At 36.6% G+C, this 22,880-nt stretch overlaps 1 protein-coding gene across 1 annotated transcript; it reads left to right on the forward strand.

The window, feature by feature from the left end:
* On the forward strand, positions 1–21,123 carry PLEKHF2 (pleckstrin homology and FYVE domain containing 2). The gene is made up of 2 exons (XM_082858394.1): positions 1–88; positions 18,548–21,123. The coding sequence occupies exon 2, from the start codon at positions 18,562–18,564 to the stop codon at positions 19,309–19,311; it is 750 nt and encodes a 249-aa protein (XP_082714520.1). The 5' UTR covers positions 1–88; positions 18,548–18,561; the 3' UTR covers positions 19,312–21,123.
* Positions 21,124–22,880: the final 1,757 nt, after the last annotated feature.

Here is a 22,880-nt window from a genome sequence, read left to right on the forward strand (position 1 = left end):
GGGCGGGGCAGCAAGCAGAGTCTGCGCCCGGCGCCCGGGACGAGGAGGAGTCGGACCTTCTCTGCAGCCGCTTTCTGCGCCCGGCCGGGTAGGTGAAGCCGGGGTTGGTTGTCCGGCGGCTCCTGGCGGGCCGGGAGAGGAGAAGCGAAACTTTCTGGGCGCTTCCCACCGCGGTCCCCGGGCCGTCGGCGGCGCGGGGAGGTGTCGTCGTCTCGGGCGGCGGCGACCGACGCCATGTTGGGGTCTGTGAGAAACGGGGCGCTCCCGGGCCGCTCCCCTCGCGCTGGGGGAGCCGCGCCCGCCCGCCGGGCTTGAGGGCAGCCCGCAGGGCCGCGCCGGTGCTTGTCCAGTCCACGGGGCCGCGGGGAGGGGGCCGGGCAGACGCGCGAAGGGGGCCCCGAGGTCGGGCGAGAAGTGAGGCGTGAGGACTGGTGTCCAGTCGTGGCCACCGGCGTCTTAGGGTGCCAACATCTTTCTATCCAAAAAGTTTGCAGGGTCTGGGCATCAGGGTTGTTGTAACTTGAACATTTTTATGTGATTTCGGGCAAAAAATGGCACCGCAGAATTTGCTCTGATAGAAGCGCTGGCTCTAACGCCTTACTTATTTGGAGTCTTTTAAAGTCGTATGGTCTTTTGACGAATTTAGTTTTCCTTTAAAATTTTTATTGAAGGCCGAGAGCTTGCTGTTCATGTGTCTTGAATACCCCTGCGCGCTCTTAGTACAGTAGCAGTAACTTGTGTGTGTGCGGTGGGAATAATGGGTGGTATTAAGGTTACAGATAACCAAGCCCTTCTGTGTAATTCATAGACTCACAAAGTGTGTAAGCTGATAAATACCTTCTTTGTTGTGTTTTAGTACGTTACTGAGAAAAATTCAGTAAAGACAGACACGAACGTTCACTGAGAGACTTAAAGGCATGTGTTGTTCACTTAGGAATAAGGTGAAGTGATCTTGACATTGCGAAGTTTTTTCCTTCACTTTAGTTCCTTAAAGGTGCATGCCTACCTTGTTTCGAGCATTTACATTTTTCTGTACTCTGTTAGCTCATGGGGTCCTGAGGTTAATTCAGTATTAACGAAGGCTTCTATTTTAAATCGTTTCGGGTCCTCACAGCGTTGGAGGTGAATGGTATTAAGTTACTTATTTGGAAAGCACATGTAATCGCCTCAAAAAATAAAACCTGGTGTACTGACCAAGGAAGGCATCAAAAAAGATTCAGCTTGAATCACCCTAGTAAATGAATGTAAATTACTAGTTTTAATAAAGGCATCTGAGTTTCCAAATTCTGTTAATTGTACTGAAAGCACTCTTAACCACAAATAAGATAAACCCTTCAACATGTCTTGGAGAATTTCTCTTCTTGAACTGTAGGTAAAAATATAGCTTCTCAGATTTGATTGCTAATTTTCTTAGGGTTTTCTTTTTGTTTTGCTTCATTGTCAGGTAATTGCCATTATACATATTTATTTTTCTGGATGTAAGAGTTACCGAGACTGAGGTGATTTAACTAACTTCACAAATCTAGCAGCCAAGCTGGTATTTAACTGAGGTCTTATGACTGAAGCCTTCTCATTTTTTTTAATAGCATAACTTTGCAGGGTACATAACTCATTCCTGTGGTGCAGTCTGTGTCCACCTTGGTTCCTCTGTCTTAGCTGCTCTTTCTGATTTTAATTTAGTTCCTCAGCATATATATTTCCTAGAGTATTTCCTAGGAAATTTCCTAATTTACAAGGAAATTTTTCCTCTTAAAAATACTCACTTGAGCATATACTCTTTGACGCTTTTTTGCCCTGTTCTCCTTATCCCACCCCCCCCTTTCTCCCCGAGAATAATTCACTTATCTATCCTATTGCATCTCAGTAAATATAACATTTATCTGTCATGGCACCTCCTTGACAGCAGGCATTACATGAGGTCTAACTTGCCTCTTCATCCCCAGCATCCCAAGAATATAGCAGATGTTCAGGAAGGGTTTGAATGGATGAATACACTTATGTTTCTTGTAAATAAACTTCATGAATTTCTTGTTAAATTGTACTTTCCATGGGCATAAGTAGTTAAATCTTCTCTAATTGTTTTTGGGAGGGGGGGATTTACCTTGGTAACTCAATTAATTTTGGACTGGGGATACAGAACTTGAATGTTATGAAATTTCCAAGTAGATAATGGACTGAAGTATAATCAACAAAAAAGCAGCAGCTGTGGGTCAACAAAAGGATAATAATCGTACTTTTAAAGTGCAACTGTATTTAGTATTTGCACTGAATGGAAGTAGAGGTAATGCCTGAAAATTTTGAAGGTCATATTTATACATTTAAGCTCTTTGATAGAGCAACTCTCACTTCTCTACCAATTATTGTTTTGCTAGAATTGTCTTAGAATTTTGTTTTAGAATGCCTTGCTTATTGGAAAACATACAACAATTGCTTTTCTATTGATAAGTTTATCTTTGAGAACCAGCTTTGTACCACCAGCTGCATGCTTAATAGCAAGGTGTATGCTGGCTTACTAAAATAGTCTTTGTAGATATACTCTCACAGTGCTGTTTTAAGTTGCAAAACTTAAACTAGGTGGCGTTCTGTAATGAAATTACTGTAGAATTTGGGGTTAATTCCCTGCCCCCATAACTTTCTCTCCAATTCTATAAACCACAAACTGTGTGCTCAGTTTGGGAGGTCCTGGGAGAGAATATAGAAGGCATTCAAGTAGTTGCTGTGAGTGCTAGAGAAAGCAAGTTGTATGTTGGGTGGATTGGAACCAAAGCAAACCAAACCTGAATTCTAGGTCTGCTCCATTCTAGCTTGTGACTCTTGAACAAGTCACTTCACTTCTTTAAGCTTCACTGGACTCACTTGTGAAATGGACACAGAAGCATTTGCCTAACAGTGTTGTGAAGATTTACTACGATGTTTGTGGAAGTGCGTGGTGCAGGATATTCAGTAAGTTAATTAGCAAATGAGCAGAGTGGCAGTTAATTATAGAATTTTAAAAGGGAAGCAACCTTTAGAAATACATACTTCGGTTCTCAACTTTGGTGCACATTAGAATTCCTTGAGGAGCTTCTGAACCCCACCCTTGAGCAAATCAATCACAGTTACTGCGTTTGGAGTCAAAGCATAGGTAGCTTTGCCAGTTTTTTGTTTGTTTGTTTTAATGTGCAGTCAGGGTTGAGAACCATTAATTCAACCTCCCATCTCCTTATTCTCTTCATTTTGTTGTTGAATAAAGTGCAGAGAGAGGTTAAGTGCCAGCCAAATTCCCCGTCAGGTTAGAAAGAATGAATTTGCATTAGAGGAAAGTGACGTGCACAGAAGTTAAAATAACAGTTACCTTCATTTCAGAACAGAAAGGCCACATTTGGAACTACAGTTCTCTAAGCCCGGTGGCAACTGTCTCCACTCTGCATTAACAACCTACATGGATGCCTGTGTTATTTAACCTTATCATCATTTAGACCTCAGGTCTTAATCTGTGACCAGAGGTGATTCAAGGGCCTGTTTTCCATCATAACTATGAACCAGCTTTTTGTTCTCATCGTCACCTGCAGTCCCCCCTATGCTGTTAGTTTTCTCGTTTTTTTCCAGTCCTGAACTCTGTAGTTCATATACTGTGAACCCACTAGTACCACATAGGCCTCCTCTCCTCGACCTTTGCTGTATATAACTGGTCAGTTCTCAACTTGTAAATATCACCTTTTACTTCTTCTACTTTTGTCCCTGCGTAGCACTCCTGAAAAAAGTCACATCTATGGTGACTGTTAAATATTTGTTTTCTAGCTGCCTGTGTACTAGTTCCTTTCTAATCCTTTATTATCCCAAAGTTGACTCATTTTCTCTGTTGCCTTTTCACTCTTAGGTTGCTAACCCCAATCTTGAAATGCTTGACTCTTAACAGATGACTTTGCTTCCTTCTATGGATTTTATGATGTGAATTTTCTGTTTTCTTTTTTCCATCAACTTTTTAAATCCCTTTCTCCTTTCCATTTCCATAAGTGGAACTATCCTTAATTCTTTATACTTGTTTCATTTAAACAGTGGTTGGGGAAAAAAATAAAAAAGATTTTTGTATTCTTTGGTTATATTTTTATTAATTATACCTGTAACTTTGTGTTTATTATATTTTTCTCAACATTCTTTGCATTTTGTTAATTTAAAAACTTTTTTCTTTGTCTATGAGAGAATATGTGTTCAATATAAAATAATTAGGCAATATCAAAATATTTCACCCTAGTACTTAGAGATAACCAGTACTAAATTTTTGGTGGGTGTCTTTCCAGACTTTAAAAAAAATTTTTTTTATATTGCATGTGCTGTTTAAAAGCTTTTATTTAATAAATTGCCATATTTAAGTTTTCCACATTAAATATTAATCTGTTCTCCAAAAAGCTATCTAAAAATCCATTATATGGATATGCCCTAATTTGTTTCACTAATGTCCTGTTGTTGAACATTTAGATTGATTCTGACTTTTCAACATTATAGACAAAGCTACAGTGAACGTCTTCATGTGAACAACTTTGTACACTGGTCTAATTATTTTTTGCATATATTCTTGGAAGTAGAATTGTTGTGTAAACTTTTTAAAGTGATTATATTGCCAAAAATGGCATTTAGAAAGGTTATTCCAGTGTATACTTTCAAGAATATGAGTGCTTATTTTTTCCACATCTTAGAGAGGTGACTAATACATCATTTAAATTTTATTTCTTTGATTAGCACTGAGAGCCAACATTTTTCCATTTACTGGTCATTTTCATTTGTTCCTTTGGAAATTGCCATTTGTATCTTACCCATTTTTCTTTTGGGATATTTTCCTTTTATCTTATTGATTTACAGGAGCCCTTTATATATTAAAAATGTTGACCCTTTGTCATATTGTGCAACTTTTTCTTTAACTTTAAGGCTTTTTTCCTCTTAGTGTTGAAGTTTAAAATTTTTACGTGGTAAAATGTTTTCTTTTATGGTATTTGGCTTTTTTTAATGTTATATTTAGCCATTTCTCTCTAGAGCTAGAAATTTAAGTTCTGTCACTATTACACTTGATGCCAGAGGGAAAACTACAGTACAGCCTACCTTCCCCGCAACCCCAAGAGTTTGTTTCTCAGGATAAATTTCTGTGATTAAAAATTCCAGGGTCAAAGGGCAGTGCTTTCTGAAATATTACCTGTACATTACCTGTACAGGTAAATATTACCTATACAATATTTCTGTACATTACCTTCAGTCCTTGATTTTTTTCCCCCACGTTTCACTGCTTATTGTGACCTTTTGGCACAATGAGGTCATTTAGTCTCTGAGACTTGGGAGACATGTGAAAGCATGTTGAAAAGGTGCTTTATGCTTTCTTGTCTCCCCTTTTCTCTCCTCCTGCTTTCTAAACTAGGCATTCCCCAAAGTTTAGTCCTCTGCCCTCTCCTCTCTTCCACAGCATCAATGATCATCTCTTCACAGATAACTCTGAAATCTCTTTCTGTCCTGGAGCTCCCTGCTCATCTTGGGGTTTCTGTTTGTCTGACAGATGTTTGTCTTGTGTATACCTTGAAGGCACTTCAAGATAAGTATGCCCCAGACTGATTTCTTCTCCTCCTGAAACAAAACTAGCATCTGATCTACCCAATGGATTATGCTTAAACCTTTGAAGTCGTCTTATACTCACTTTCAAACCCATTCAGTTGGTTCCTCAATCCTTTCTGCCTTACCTCAGTAATCTCTCTTACTTCCATCTTCCCCTTTTTATTTCTGCTGTCAAATTTGTGGCTTAGGCTTTTGTTACCTCTCACTTAGAGACTACTGTAATATGCTCCTGCTTTTTTTGCCTCCAGTTTTGCTTCTTTGGTAGTCTCTCCAGTTCATCCTGTGTTCTGCTTCTGTGGACTTATTAATATTTTCCTATTTCCTATTTTCCTTGGTCTTCCCATTGCCTCTACAATGAAGTCTAAACTGTTGAGTGTGATGCTTACTTTCCTCTGCATTTTGGCTCTTCCCTATCTTGCCAGGTTTCTAGTTTACCACTGTACTTTCTCCACGTCCTACCTCCTTCAGCCTGGACTCAATTATTTCCTCTCTGGGGAATATATTCTATTTGTACACCATCATCTCCTATCTCTCTCCCTCTCCCCTAAATAGTTTGACCTACTACTTTTGCTCTAAGGCCCAGCTTGAATTTCTAGACATTTAAGAGTTGTTCCTAAATATTCCCCCTGGTCAAAATTAACCTCCCAACTACACTCTTTGGTCTAAGGTTTCATCACTCTTTTTATTTTTTTTTTAGTTAAAAAACATTTTATGTTTTTGGTTTGTTTCTCCTTTGCCCCTTTAGATTTTGAGTGCACAGATTGAGGTAATCATATTCCTCAGTTCATAGCATACTATATGAGTACCAAACACTTTCTTGTTTTGTTTGGTGTTTCCTTCCTTATCAGTTACTTCCATTATCCTCTTTCCTGTAGAAACACACCCTAATGTATAATACATGAATTATATATACTTGTGTATATAAACTTGGGTATATGTCTGTCCTCCTTCACAAAGATTGTTAGTTTTGAGTACTTCTATCTTTGTACGGAGTAAGTAATCAGTAAATGTTTGCTACGTGAAATTCATTGAAAATTATTGATTTTACTAGCTTCCATATTGCTTAGACTAAAAACCCAGGGATTTAATTTCAATTTCACTCTTCCACATCTAGTTTAGTTATGGCAATCCTGAACATTACTGATTCTTTCTTTTCCTGTTGCAAACTTCAGACTCTCATCAACTTTCCCTTTTACTTTTGCAATAATTTTTCAGCTGGGTCCTTTCAGTCTCTCCCTCCTGAAATCTTTCACTGTTTCCACAGTTATCTTAGAAGAATCCAGATCAAATCAGGCCACTCCTTCCCAGAGCTTCAAAAAGAGCTCTCAGGAACCAAGAAGATCTCTTGTCTTATTTTTTTCTCCCGGTTTTCTACTAAATATCTCTTCTCCAGCCTCTTCTGCAGCTGTACGTGTAACTTTTTAAAAACACATTTTTACTTGCAGAGCTTTATGCCTTTACGTATCATGTTTTTGCCTCTTGAAGTTCACAACCTGTTTTCAGTGTATTTTTCAGAACCTGTTTCAAGTGTTCAGCTGCTGCGTTCTTCCTTACCGCTTTAACGTTTTTATTATAGTATTTATTTCATTGTGCTTTTTATTAAAACCTTGTGGGAACATGTCTTAATTCCCAGTGTCTGGTTCATTTTTGTTTTCCCTTTAACACAAAGCATAAAGTCTTGAACATAGTGAGTAGATTGTAACTGCTTTGAAAAATACTAAAGAAAATTTGTTAGGGATGTGATGGGTACCAGCTTTATTTGTCAAATATTATACAATGATTTAACAGCTGTCAGCACTGTACAGCTGCCCCTGTACAAATACTTTTTGAAATGATGAAGTTTTTTATCTGAATATTGTTGATGTTGAAAATACGCATACACCATCATTTTTTATTTGCTAACTAAACAGCTGTGCTTTTCAGTAAGAGAAGAAATCATTTTTATATATTATCTTGAGATTGAGATTTTAAAAACAGGATCTGCTATGCTCAATACTTAGAATTCACAGTTAGATACTATAGTTAAATAGATGAGAACATTTGCCTTGTAAATTTAAAATCTGTGGGCCTAGTGAAGGGTGTGGTTCCTGTTTTGTGTGAAAATTAGTACTATGGATGTCAAAAATGAAGTCTTTGATTTTCATAAAACTCAAGGTCAAGAAGCTGCTGCTGCTTTTAACTGCTCAGTGCACAGTGATGGCATGTATATGCAAGCAATTTTGTAGGTGCTGTTGGGAATACGAAGTTGTAGGAAATGATCTTCTTTTTTTCAGGAACCTCCAAATCTGTTGGGAATAAGCAGGTATACAAGTTTTTATAGAACATAATAGAGGGCTTCCCTGGTGGCACAGTGGTTAAGAATCTGCCTGCCAATGCAGGGGACACAGGTTCGAGCCGTGGTCCGGGAAGATCCCACATGCCGCAGAGCAACTAAGCCCGTGTGCCACAGCTACTGAGCCTGCACTCTAGAGCCCACGAGCCACAACTACTGAAGCCTGCGTGCCACAACTACTGAAGCCCACGTGCCTAGAGCCTGTGCTCCACAGCAGGAGAAGCCACCACAATGAGAAGGCTGTGCACCACAACGAAGGGTAGCCTCCAACTAGAAAAAGCCCATGTGCAGCAACGAAGACCCAACGCAGCCAAAAAAAAAACCAAAACCAAAACCAAACAAAAAACAATGTAATAGAATATAAGTGCCATAAATGGTATGATGATTTAAAGGTAAACAATATGTGCCTATGAGGTTACTGAACTGACTGGTAAGATTTCAGAACAGCAAGTGGGGAAGGACATACTGAGCTCAGGTAGAGGAGAGGAAGCTCAGAGCATAACCTGGGAATAATTAGTAGTCTGGTTTGACTATAACAAAGAGAACATACAGAAAGAGGTAAAACTGAAAAGATAGACTGGGCAGGCTGGGGCTTGACTGAAGGGCTTTGAATACCAGGTCAAGGATTTTGGAATTAATTCCGTTGGCCAGGGAACCTTTGGTTGTTAATAGAGAGTTCCCTGAGCATAGCTGTAGTTAAAGAATATTAATCTTGCCTTGTGTGGCATGGTTTAAATGCTGAAGACTAGAGGACTTGTTTCAAGCTTGAGGTTCGTATTCTTTCTCTTTGTAAAGACCTTTTTTTTAAACTCCCAATGTGACTGTTCTGGTTTTCTAAATTAATTTTTAAAAATCTTGGGCTTCCCCGGTGGCTCAGTGGTTGAGAGTCCGCGTGCCGATGCAGGGGACACGGATTCGTGCCCCGGTCTGGGGAAGATCCCACATGCCGCGGAGCGGCTGGGCCCGTGAGCCATGGCCGCTGAGCCTGCGCGTCCGGAGCCTTTGCTCGGCAACGGGAGAGGCCACAACAGTGAAAGGCCCGCGTACAGGGAAAAAAAAAAAACTTCAACTGTGGCTTAGTCATTCTTTGTATACCATGGTGAGTTTCTCTATCAAGCCTAACCTATGTGAAACTGCGTTTACTAACACCCTAAAATTAGTCATTACTTTACTTTTCACTTCCTTTTAGTGTTTGAAGAATTATTTTCAGCATACGTTCTACTTATTACCATGTGTTTTAAGATTTTTGTGTCATCAGTGGCTTTCTCCAAATACCTAATAAAGTCCACATGAGTGAAATATTTCTGGAATATTTATTTCTGAAGGTAGCAAAGTATAATGGAAAGAACATGCATTTTTTTACAAAACTGGCTGTGCGACTGGGAAAATTCCTTAACTAGTCCATGACTCAATTTACTCTTTTGTAAAATGGATATGATTATCCATTTTAACAAAATTGAGATTATTAAATGAAATAGAAAAATGTGGACATGCCTAGCACGTGTAGGTGTTGAGTAAATGCTTTTTCTTTTTCCTTTCTTGGTTAAGCCTGTAGTATAGTGCATTTGGGTCTACTTTTCAGTAATAGGCAAATTTAGTGCCTACAAGAGATATAGAACAAATTACTATGGCTCTCTGTAAATGTGATGCAAAGTTTAGAAGTTTCAGTTCTTATCAATCCACCTTTATGAGTTTAAAATTAATATAAAAGATTGTTCCTTTCTTTTTTCTTATCTAAGAAATGAATGTTTCCTTGATCACTACTGATTTCTGCAGTACATATTGTATAATTGGTTTGCCACAGTGGCAGAAATGCTAGTGGAAAGGGGAGGGAAAAACTGTCTATTCTTATTGATAGAATATTTAAATTTTCTAAAATTCCAAATTTAATTTGCTAAATGTTCAAGTATTTCTTCTTTGTGTTATTCTTCTAGTATTTTATTGAGAGTCTTTAGAATTTCCTAGAATTTCCTGATTATTATTATGCTTACTAAATTATAGAACTTTTGAAAGTAAAAACTGCTCTGTCCTTTGCATAGGTAGGTGCTTAGAATAATTGTTCATTTGACTTAGGTGCATTAGGAGAGAGGGGTAGTTTGTTCTAATACCTACACATTTGCCCAGGGAGGATGTACCTCTGATAGTTTCTTGCTGCTTTAAAAAAAATCTCTTCTTTCCCCACCTTCCTGTTTGTCTCTCCTTTTCCTTTTACAGTTTCTAGTCTTAATTCAGCAGTAACACAGATTTTAAAAAATCAATTGATATTAAGACATAGTCAAAAGTTTGATTAAAAATGAATTTTTAGTCTTAGTAAACCAGAACTATGGCCCATCTACTATCAGAGTTCATTATTTTAAAGACAAGAAAGAGCTTTGCAGATTATTTTATTCAAGGTGGTAGCTGGTGTGTGTGTGTGTGTGTGTGTGTGTGTGTGTAGAGCAGTTAGGTAGCTTGTATGAAATCTCTTATTTTAAAGACAAGAAAGGGCCTTGCAGATTATTTTATTCAAGGTGGTAGCTGGTGTGTGTGTGTGTGTGTGTGTGTGTGTGTGTGTGTGTGTGTGTGTGTGTGTGTGTGTGTGTGTGTGTGTGTGTAGAGCAGTTAGGTAGCTTGTATGAAATCTCTTATTTTAAAGACAAGAAAGGGCCTTGCAGATTATTTTATTCAAGGTGGTAGCTGGTGTGGGTGTGGGTGGGTGTGTGTAGAGCAGTTAGGTAGCTTGTATGAAATCTCTTATTTAGTGCCAGAGCTGAGATTAGAATCCAGGTCTTTTGGTTCATAGTTTATTGTTTTTTCCATTATAATGCAGAGTTGAATACTGAAGCTCACTGATATCAGATGTCTTGGGTACGTGTAAGAAATTAATTAGGTGATTTTTTTGTTTTAAACTCACCTGCAGGGATGAGATAGAAGTATTGGTTTTCAGTAAGAAGAACTGGGCCATAGTATTCTGTGACAGTTGGGCTCTCTTCTCAATTGTAAATAGCATTCTGACTCTTTTTAAAAAAGAGTTTTTGCCTCTTCTAGTATTACATTTTTAACAGGTGGTAGACACTCCATTGAAGAACATATTAACTTTAGAAACAAGATGTTACCAAAAGACTAGTGTGGAACTTGGACGATGCAAATGTAGTTCTTGTCTACAGTTGTGAAGGAGATAACTTGAAACTTGGATTAATTTTTAAAAATTGGTATATAAAGCTATCTTTATAAAAGTTAAGAGTGTTTCTTTGTTTTGTTTTTGGTATGCTTTTCCTGTGGTTCTTACATTTTCAACTATGAATTAAGGCTGCCAGACACCATTTGTTGGAAAAGAAGACAGGAAATCAGTTGGAAAACTGTTGCATGTGTAGAGTTCTCTGAAGGAAATCAGTTGGAAAACTTGCATGTGTAGAGTTCTCTGAAGTGGCTGGATGTGGGATGAAACTAACAGATATATTAGTAGTTTTCTTATCAGTAGTAGTAATGAATTAGAAAATATAATGTGGAAAAGAGACTAGATTCAAATATCAACAAAAGATAGGAGATACTTGAATTTAAGTAATCTAACAATCTTGTGAGAAGAAATGTACAAAATTACTGGGCCATTAAACAAGATTTGAAACCTTGGGAAGAGATAGTATCAACCTGCTAGGAACACTACAAGTGTAATATGAATTCACCAAAATTTCAGTGGATTTGGTCTCTATTTTTTTCACTTATTTATTGTAATTGGAAATGGTTCTAAACCTTAGCTGCACAGTGGAATTACCTGAGGAACTTTAAAGTGTCCCAGTACCCAGGCCAGACCAGTAAAATCAGAACATCCTGGAGGGAGGGATCTAGATATCAGTATTTCTTAACCTTTAATATCTATCATCACAACCTATTGGTCTCAGTTTTGTATTTTGAGTTTCTATTGATATTTTAAGCAGTTCTCATTATTTGTAGTGATTGATATTTTGTTATTATTTCTTAGAGAATTTCAAAACAAAAAGGAAATTTATGTATTAAAAAACATAGCTTGTTATTACCATATGGGTTCATTGGACATGTGTAAATCTAAGATATATTATAGGATTTTAGTGAGTGATCTTGTTTTTCCTATATCTTGAAGCATTTTACTATTTTATTTTCTTAGGAATTATTTAACCAAAAAGAAGAAAATAGAAGTGATGTAATTGCCTGGAAGGATGATGCAGTGATAAAATAAATCACCACTATTGCACCATTTTTCAGTTTTATTATTACATTAACCAAAGTATTGCATCATCTTTCAAAAAGATACGAAAGCAGTTTGGAGATATCCTTAGTCTTTTTATTTTAAGCTTTCATTTAGCATATTTGAGAATTTAGATTTTTTTCATTTTTCATCTAATGACAAAGAAAAAAATGAGCAAAGCTAGACATTTCAGAACTATTAGACAAGTCACGGGGTGAGTGCAAAGAAACAGCAACACTTAAACTAATAATGATGGTGAAACATTATAAGTGAAATCTCAGACAATGAGCCTTCAGTTGATGATTTTCTAGATGAGTTTTCTCAAACTCAGAATTAATTAGTAAACAATATTCCTAAAAACAGAAATGGAAATATTATAGATTCATGCATGACAACTTATGAGCAGTTAGTTGCATTTAAAGGATACTATACTTTTGTATCTACATACCTTCAGTAACAGGAATGTAGAATAAGAAATTTGCTGTGTTTCAGTTTTTATAAAGATTGTTCTTAAAGTTATTGTTTTTTACTATTCGTTTATTCTTGTTTCTGTAAATTAGTTATAAAATGGCTTAAAATATTAAAAGTAAATAAAAAGGGTATTTTGGACTCAGAGAGTAAATTGGGATGGCTATTTTTTTATGGTATACTAAAGGTTAAGAGTTTCCCTGTGGTTCCAGGCAACTAAGGTTGGGAAACACTGTTCTAAGTAGATGTCATCTGGACAAATAAGCAGAAGAGATTAGGTAAAACATTTAAAAGGTTAAGTAATGGGAAATAGGCTAGTTTTACCAGGTGCATGGTACTGACAAAAGAATTATAAAACAGGTTAATGGATTAGACCAGACAGCCCAGAAGCAGTGTTATAATACTATATAAAAATTTAATATAATATATAAAAATTTAATATAATAGAGTGTCATAAAGCAGTAGATTAGATTATTAATACCAGTAAATAATAGCTACTACATGTTGACTACTTGCTGAACATTTTGTATGCATTATCTCATTTAATCCTCCCCCGATATAGCTGCTATTATTATTTCCATTTATAAGTGAGGAAATCTGAGGTCACACAGTATTTGGTGATTCTGGAGCAGTTAGCTCCTTTAGAATGCAAATATTTGAAAAGGAAAAAGGGTTTTTACCTATGACAGAATAAATTTCAGGTGGATAAAAGAATTAAATGTAAAACCTAAACCATAGAGAATAATAAATAGGTGCATCCGATATCTGGATAAGGGAAACTTAGGAGTCAGTCATTGGGAAAAAAATTACAAAGGAAAATATCTGTAAGTGTAACTATTTAAGAAGTAAAACTCCTTTTGTGTCAAACACCATAAACAAAATTACAGCTTAATATACTAGGAAAAGCAATGAAATAACTGGGTTAATAGACTTCATGTGTAATATACTCATATAGATTAATAACCTAAATATATGAGTGTAGAAATACAAGTTACTAAACACATTAGAAAGTAGCTGGTCTCACGAGGTAACTATGAAATAAAATATTCAAATTGAAAGTACTGTTCTTTCCTGTTGTAGGACCCTTGTCCATAGTATTAGTTCCTTTGCAAGGCTGACTCGTCATCCTTTAAGACCCAGTGTGTAGCACCACCTCAGTGAAGTCTTTTTGAACTACTCAGTAAATGAGTTTTTCCCTATATCTTGGCACACTGCTGATTTCCTTCATTGCACTTCACCTTTTGGAATCACCTGTTGGTTTACTTACTTACTGTCTTTCTCCTCCACTATACTCTGAGCTCTGAGAGGAAAAGGATAATGTCTGGCGTTTAGAAAGTGTTCAATAAAGTTATTGAATAAATAAACATAATGAATAAAAGAGAAGTAAAAAATGAATAAAAATGAGATACCATTTAAAAAAATCTACTCTATTTGCTGAAATTTTTAAAGGAAAATACTCTGTGTGAAACAAGGTGGGATGGATATAGTCATTGTGCTAAATTGGTAAATTGGTGTTACCTTTCAGAATGGAAATTTTGTAAAAGATAGCAAGAGCTTTAAACATTAGTGCCTTTTGACCCAGTAATTTTGCTTCGTGGAATCTATCCTAAAGAAGTCATCTCTGCCAGAAGATGGGGAAGCATTCTTCCTAGCTCTTACTGTATTCACTGATATTCCTTCCTAAGAAAAGTAGACAGAAGTCCAATTGGGCCACATTTTATAGTTGTCTTCTGTTTCTTTTCATGCAGATATGCCAGGGACTCACTCCTTGGCTAGCCCCAGTATTCTTGTATTCTAATGAGAGTTCTTACTGCTTGGGGCACCTCACTGTACAGGTAGTAGATTTGGATTTGGACTTTGGAGGAAAGTAAAGGGTCCTGTTTAGGCCCTGGGCTAAAGGGTAATGCCTTAAATCCAGTTTATTAAGAACCTTGCTTTGGGGTGTCTGGAAGTAATCCAGCTAATGGTGGTACTTTGATTTCATTTTTGATTAATCTCCCTTCTCTCAGCCCCTCCCTTTTGTGCCCCCACCACCTCTTTCTCGTGTGTGTGTGTGGGGGGAGGGGGGGCATTTGTGTATTCCTGGGGTTTCAAAATCAGTGCTTTGTTTCTTTCTCTTGTCAGACACATACTGAAAACATTTTAGGACCAGCAGGGATAATGGAAAGGATTGCTTAAGGCCAAAGGCCTTAAGTTCTTTGTGCTCACTGATGTTCAAATATAGGTCACAATCCATTGCTGAAGTCAAGTGGGCTGCAACTATCATTAAAATAAATGAAGATGCTAGAATACATCATTCATAGAATTGTATATTGTTTGTAACATTGCAGTATGAAATATATTTCTTACCAGCGTCACTGTCAAACTTTGAAAGCTATTTGCTCCAGCCAAATACCAGTTAATGCCCCAAACTTGGGCTTCCCTGGTGGCGCAGTGTTTGAGAGTCCGCCTGCCGATGCAGGGGACATGGGTTCGTGCCCCGGTGCGGGCTGGGCCCATGAGCCATGGTCACTGAGCCTGCGCATCTGGAGCCTGTGCTCCTCAACGGGAGAGGTCACAACAGTGAGAGGCCCGCATACCGCACACACACACACAAAAAATGCCCCAAACTTCACTTTTGTTGCATCATATTTAAACAGGGGGAAAGATTTATGAACAGGGATTCAGGCTTAATGTATTGCAAATTTGAACAGTGAAACATTATCAGAAGACTGGCTAAATAAATCATGATGACTTACCCTTTCAGGTTATTTGCTCAAATTAGTATTCTTTTATCTTCAGTATTTTTAAGGTTTGCGGTGAAGGTCCAGAGGTTAGCAATAGCTTTCTTAGTTCTTATATATAGAGTCAGTGGAGCCTTAAGGAATAATCAGTGTGCCATAATACACTGGTAACAGCACGGAGGAATCAGCTTTGAGCCTCAGTTCTGTGACACCCTTGGGCATGGTACTTAACTCCTTTATGTCAGTTTGCTCATCTATAAACTGGAGCTAATAGTGCATACCTATCATAAGGTTGCCCTGGGTAGGAAATACAGTAATACATGTGAAGTGCTCAGCTCTTGCTTGGGCTCCCAGTGAGTAAATTCCAGGCTGTTCTGCCTGAATCTCTATTTGTGCCTTAGTTTCTCCTTCAGCTCGCATTTCAGCTAATATTACTAGATGATTCTTTGGGAGATAAAAACTTCACAGCAGTTTGAGACAGTTAAAATCAGAAGATAATAAATGTGAAAAGCACTGCACAAATTTGTGGTGGTATTAATTCCAGTAGTAGCAATAATAGGAAACCTGTTTGCATTGCAAATGAGCTGATTAATAACTGTATAATGAGTAGAATCAGTAGTTGATTCAGGTGGGAATAAATAGATACTTTCAGTTTTCCACAGGTGCCACCGTATTTCTTGCCTTAGGACCTTTGTAGTTTTTCCTTTTGTCTGCAATATTCTCCCTCATCCTCGTCCCTCATGTATGCATATCTAGTTCTGCCCTATCAGCTGAAAAGATACCACTTTAGATACCCTGACCATCCAGTCTGAGTAGACTGAGTAGTCCCAGTGGGTTTTTTTAAAAATCACTTTAAAAACTTACAATGTTAATTATTACTTGGGTCTTGATTGTTTTCTGTTCGCCTCCTCCCCAACTAGGATGTAAGCCTTGAAGAGCAGGGACCTTGCCTGTGTTGTTTATTATTTTGTCCTGTACCCAGATCAGTGCCTAACAAACACTTGTTGAATGTTTGACTATCATGTAAAGTATGAAAAGTTATCCATAATTGTACTTCCCAGAGATAACCATTCTTGATATTATGGTATATAGTTTTCTAATTTTACATACTTACTAGTGTCTAATATTATGCTCTTATACCATATTTCGTTGAGTCTAAAGATGAACATGTTTTACTGTACTTTATGTCTCTAAAATTGGGATGTCGTATAATCAAGAGTTTGCCATGATTTAATTGGCAGCATTTTTCTTTCTCAATAGCACATAAAATGAGACTGTGTCTTAAAATCAATAGCATCTTAGATTTGATGAAATTTGGTATGTATTTGAAACAAAAATGATATCATTAGCTTCAACTCCCCCACCTAGATATCAATATTTTGAGCATTTTCCTATATCACTGTATTTAGATCTGTCACATTCTTAACAGATATCTAGCATATTATTAAGGGTGTATCATAAATTGTTCAACCAGTTCCTCTTGATGAACAGTTGGAGCTTTTCCAGTGTTTTTTTCTGTTACAGACAGTGTTGTGTTGAATATACTTGTACATATCTTTTGAGTGCCTGGATCAGTGGGTACACATATTTTCTGTAGTGTATGAGGGTACCTGTTTCCCTATATCCTCAGTATTACTGCATCTTAAGAAATTATTAAAATTTTTGTTAATCTGATGAATGAAAACATATCCTAATGTTTTATTCATTTATTTATGAATGAGGTTGAGCCTCTTTTCATGTTTACTTTTTAAATTTTCTCTTCTGTGATGCACTTGTGCATAGGGCAGTAGACTTTTAATTGGCTGGCAGATTTGCCCTAATTAGAAAGAGAGGCCATCACACTTCGGAGCCATGTGTTGTCATATTAATTTTTGGGAACAACTTTCAGGGCAGAGTCCACCCTTGTGGAAGGCAAGAGGGCTTTATAAGGACCCAGGATTAGGGGAGAGACAGAATTCAGGAATAATCAGAATTGTTGTATCCTTTATAATGGAGGCCAAGAAGGGTTACAGTCTCATCAGTTTGTGAGCTGAATACTGGAACTTAAACTATGCTCTTACTCTTTAAATGCTCCTCTCCTTTCTGATATGATTTGGTTATAGTATGGTATTGTTGGGTTAGTGGTCTGAAATAGGCACAACTCTGGGACTTGAGTGAAGTCAATATTGGATCTAGAGATTAAATCTTTGATCATTTAAGACTAGATTAATGTGGGTTTTTTGCACATTGCCAAGATGTTCTTGTCAACCTTTTTGAGCACTTTTACTATGCCAGACAATGTGTGTTTCAAAGATAGATATCAGATGGTCTCTGCCTTTTAGGTTCCATTGCAGCCTATGGAGAAGACAGATTTCAATCCTTCGGTGAGAGTGAGTCCAGAAGGTACAGGGAATATGAAGAGCACAGAGGAAGGTGTTTAGTCTAACAGAGTTTAAGGAAGATTTCTTGGAGTAGGTGTGATAAACTAAACTGAGTCTTGAAGGATGATAAGAGTTAGCTGAGGGTAGTAAATAGTAAAGGATACAAGAGTATGAGAGAAGATATGTATGATTGAAATGGACTACAAGTGGTAGGGTTTTCTTAGAACATAACATTGGAGGTAAAGAGTGACTTATGATGAGTCTGGGAAGATAAGCAAGAACCAGATAATGAAGGGCCTTAAATGCCATGTTAAAGATTCTGCATTTTTTAGGTTAAGGGGAATAATCTTGAGTAATGGTGTGGTCAGATTTGCATTTGAGAGATCACTGCCTGAAGATTGATTTAAGGGGCAAGAGCTAAGGCAGTAAGGTGTGTTGGGAAACGATTCTGGTAATCCAGGTGAGAGGATTGAGGCTTTAGCTCAATGGTAATAGAGCCTACTGGAAAAATCATAGTTGTTTCTCTTATATAATATTTGGCCTTCTTGTTCAGAATCCCTCTGAGATTAAATTTCATGTAGCTGATGGCTTATATTCATTTTCTAATTATTTGTTGTTTTATGTCTGTAAGAAGTTTATACTTTTATAAATACCTGCTAATGATACTATATGGAGATGGTTAATAAATGTTTTTGATGATTATAAAAATTGGGAGATGTTAGCTCTTTTGGTATACTTAGTGATTATCTTAGAGGGAAACAATTGGGGAATTTTGCCTTTGGGTAGAAGTAATGATTCGTTAGATTAAATTTAGATTGTATAATTTTTTTAACTTATATGAATTTATAATTTCTGTGTGCTGATTTCTCTCTCTCTCTTTTTTAAGGCTATTAGCAAAAGATGGTGGATCGCTTGGCAAACAGTGAAGCAAATACTAGACGTATAAATATAGTAGAAAACTGTTTTGGAGCAGCTGGTCAACCCTTAACTATACCTGGACGGGTTCTTATTGGAGAAGGAGTATTGACTAAGTTGTGCAGAAAAAAGCCTAAAGCAAGGCAGTTTTTCTTATTTAATGATATTCTTGTATATGGCAATATTGTCATCCAGAAGAAAAAATATAACAAACAACATATTATTCCCCTGGAAAATGTCACAATTGATTCTATCAAAGATGAGGGAGACTTGAGGAATGGATGGCTGATCAAGACACCAACTAAATCGTTTGCAGTTTATGCTGCCACTGCCACTGAGAAATCAGAATGGATGAATCACATAAATAAATGTGTTACTGATTTACTCTCCAAAAGTGGGAAGACACCCAGTAATGAACATGCTGCTGTCTGGGTTCCTGACTCTGAGGCAACTGTATGTATGCGTTGTCAGAAAGCAAAATTCACACCTGTTAATCGTCGTCACCACTGCCGCAAATGTGGTTTTGTTGTCTGTGGGCCCTGCTCTGAAAAGAGATTTCTTCTTCCCAGCCAGTCCTCTAAGCCTGTGAGGATTTGTGACTTCTGCTATGACCTGCTTTCTACTGGGGACATGGCCACGTGCCAGCCTACTAGATCGGACTCTTACAGTCAGTCATTGAAGTCTACTTTAAATGATGTATCTGACGATGATGACGATGATGATAGCAGTGACTAAAGGCGTATTCTGAAATATTTAATCAGATGTGACTACCTGAGAAATCAGCTCTGGGGGGAATGTAAAATCCTGAGCTTTCTGTCAGTTTTGCTCTAGCCATGAATTTGCCTGAGAAACTTATAACCTGTGTGCCTCAATATATTCTATAGAAAGTAGGTCCTGTTACCATCCCCCAGCCCCAACTGCTGCTGCCACTCTCTCCTCACCTCCCCCAGCTCCCTGTTCTTCTACAGGGATAGACTGTTGCGAATATATCAGATAAAGTTTTGGTTTCTTATTCTTGTTTTAATTCTAGACTATTTTCTTGAATGGTTGGGAAAAGATGTTTATTTAACATGTACTACACTGTTGTTTATTATATGTTCTGTTATATGGAAAAACTAAAAGCAAAGAATGATGGAAAAAGGAGTGTGATGTGGTCAGTTAATAATGTTATTAGCTTTTTTCTAACCATCCTATCTAAAGGTTAAGACACCAGTAACAGAAATACATGCTTTGGAAATACTTTGTTTGGCTTTTTCATATACCAGGTGGTGCCTTATCATAATAGCACTGTTGCATGTAATAAGCCCCTACCTTCTCACTTTTTAGTTTGTTTTAAAAATACACTGGTGCTCTTTGAGGTGTAAAATGAATGTTATAAATGGGTGTAATTAGAAAATACTTCTCATTTGACAGCTACAAATAACTAAATTTAGAGGTTCTTTATTCTATATGAATATTTTTCCATAAAATAGTTGTGATTATTCTATATTTTTACTTTTTGTAGGTATCAAATTATAATTGTCATTCTGGGGAATTTGGTTTGAAATTTATCAAATACAAATTGTCATTGCATTATTGCTACTTTTAGTAAGACATATTTTTAGGTATAAATTCATCTGCTTTAACATTGTTTCTAGAATGAAACATCTTATACAACTTCTTGAAATGAAACAATCTCTTAAAAAAAACCTCATGCTAGAGCACAGATCTCCTTAGGTTGAAGATTTGGAAGAAATAATGTATGAGAATGGTCAAGAGAGACCAGTTAAGTTTGACTAGACTTCATATCTGTGGAAGTATTTTCTCTTTCAGTGTGAAACTATCTTGAATTTACAAATATAGTGTTATATTTTATAAAGTTTTGTAAAGTCCCAAACAATATTTCTATTTTTGTAAAAGAGTTGTATGTTTAATCTGTTTCTGAAATCATTTTGCAATCTATGGAAATAGAGTAGCAATTGGTCTTTCTAAATTGTGAACTTTATTGAGTCAGTCTAGATTGCTTTTAAGAAGAGGTAATTTTTCACTCTTTGCTTTTGAGGCAGCCATTAGGTTGAAAGTATATTTATCATATAAAACTTGATGCATTTTGCACTACTCTCTCCATTTGTATGCTGCAAATAACTGTAGTCTTTCAAATATGAAAAATCAGTCTGAAGTTTGTTTTAAATTCTAAATTCTTTTGTTTTAAAATCTTTAAATCTGGATATATTGCAAATGTCATGAGAGGTTTGATTTAATAACTTGTGATGGAGGATTCTTTGGTTTGGTTAAGGCACTAACTTTACTTTTAAGTTGTGAAAGCACCTGAGATATATAGATCTCCCTGTAGGAAATGTGAAAGAAAGGCACAACAGGTTTTTTTTTTGTTTTGTTTTAATATCATGTGGACTTTTGTTTCTAAGCAATATTTACATATAATCAATAAACCTATCCAAAAAGGACCGTGAAATCTGAGAAGTGCTAATGGAGACTTGCTCATACATAGGAACCTAGCAAATTCAGGAACCAGGGGGAAATGTTCTGAGATAACATTTATGTTGTCAACCTCTATTGACTCTGTTTTTACAATAAAAAATATTTTACAACTTACCTTCTGTGCATATTGTGACTTGAAGATTTTTTACCCCTTGCTAAGGTTAATGGAGATGTTATGCGTATTTTACCTCATTTCAGCAGCTGTGAGTGCCTTCTATGCGCCAGGCATTGTTCTAGGCACTAGGAGTAGAGCAGTGAACAGAAATTGCCTCCTTTTCATGGAGTTTACCTGCAAATAGAGTCCAAGCTGTGTTTTCTTCCAGAATTTTTTTCTGTAATTTTTAGAGCTTTTATAAATCTTACTTATATATAAACCTGAAATGATTTTGGTGCCAGTTTCTCATGCTGTTCTCTTGAATGAAATTTACTTGGACTGTACTGGATCCCCAGTACATTAACCAAATTGGTAACTATTGGCATAAAGGAAGCAAAAATTTGTAGATGCCAAGGAAAAATATTAAATTGAATACATACACCTTAACACAGGAATTCATGCCTTTGGGTCAAGTGCATACAATGGCCAGTTTTATATAAAGTCCTTTGTTTATATATCTTTGTCACTTTTATGCTGAAATTTTTTTCTTTTTTTGGCTGCACTGCATGCAGCATGTGAGATCTTAGTTCCCCAACCAGGGATCGAACCTGTGCCCCCTGCAGTGGAAGCACAGAGTCTTAACCACTGTACTGGGAAGTCCGTGAAATTCTTATAAATGGGTAGTATTGAATTGTATACCTCTGATTTTTTAAACATTCAAAAAGGTACTTGAGCTGTAATCTTTCTCTTGGATGTGCTAACTTGTTCTCAAATACATGTTGTAGCTTTATACAGTGTAGTAGCAATTATCTACAAATCCACATGATTGCTATACATTTTAGAAGATAAAATTGAATAGTAAAGTCTAGGATGAAAATACATGAAACTTTATTTTATTGATAGTAACTTTAAAGTTTTAATTTAAAAGCTAAATTATTTTCAGTTCATTCAACATTTATTAAGTATCTGTTATGTTAGGCTTCATAATATTGGTGTTGGTTGTTTTAAACTTTTTAAGCGTCATTTCTATAAAGGTTATTATCAATGGCATTCTCTTAAAGTAAATTTCTTAAAAATTACTTTGTATTTGGCATCTGAAGTAATTGAAAAATTTTTTTGCAACAGTACACTTAGTATACCAAATTTCAACTCTAGAAAGTAGAATTTTAAGCCATTTAACTAACAGTATCGCTCTTTGCGTCCACTCTAAATGTAGTATTTGGCAAAAACAGAAATCGGCAAAGGTAGAATTGCTTGGCTTGATAATCCTATCTTTTTAATTGATCAGTACTAAAAGGTTGAGGAAGTTGGTTGATAATATTGCTAACATTATCTTCACCATCCGAACCATTGTTATATTTAATTACGTTATTGCTGTAAAGCCTTGATGGTATTATCTAACAGTTTATCAAGAAAAAAGGAGTAGTCAGTATCACTTTAAACAGATTTTGCTCCTGTCAGCTTAATGTTTAGAAGAAATAACATGCTTTACTCTTCTTTATTTTTAGCTTTATTGAGATATAATTCACTTACTATACAGTTCACCCATTTAAGGTATACAATTAAGAAAATAAGATAAAGTTATACAGTGGCTTTGGTATATTCTTGAAACCATCACCACTGTTTCCAAAACATTTTCATCACTTCAAAAGTAGCCCTGCACTCATTAGCAATCACTCCCCAATCCCCTAGCCCTAGGCAACCACTGATCTACTTTCTGTCTATAGATTTG

The sequence above is a fragment of the Leucopleurus acutus genome (assembly GCF_964270905.1).
Source record: "Leucopleurus acutus genome assembly, chromosome: 17".
NCBI lineage: Eukaryota > Metazoa > Chordata > Mammalia > Artiodactyla > Delphinidae > Leucopleurus > Leucopleurus acutus.

What these genes read in the sequence shown, in the direction of transcription:
- PLEKHF2 (XM_082858394.1), top strand. Translation starts at nt 18,562, where the DNA reads ATGGTGGATCGCTTGGCAAACAGTGAAGCAAATACTAGACGTATAAAT.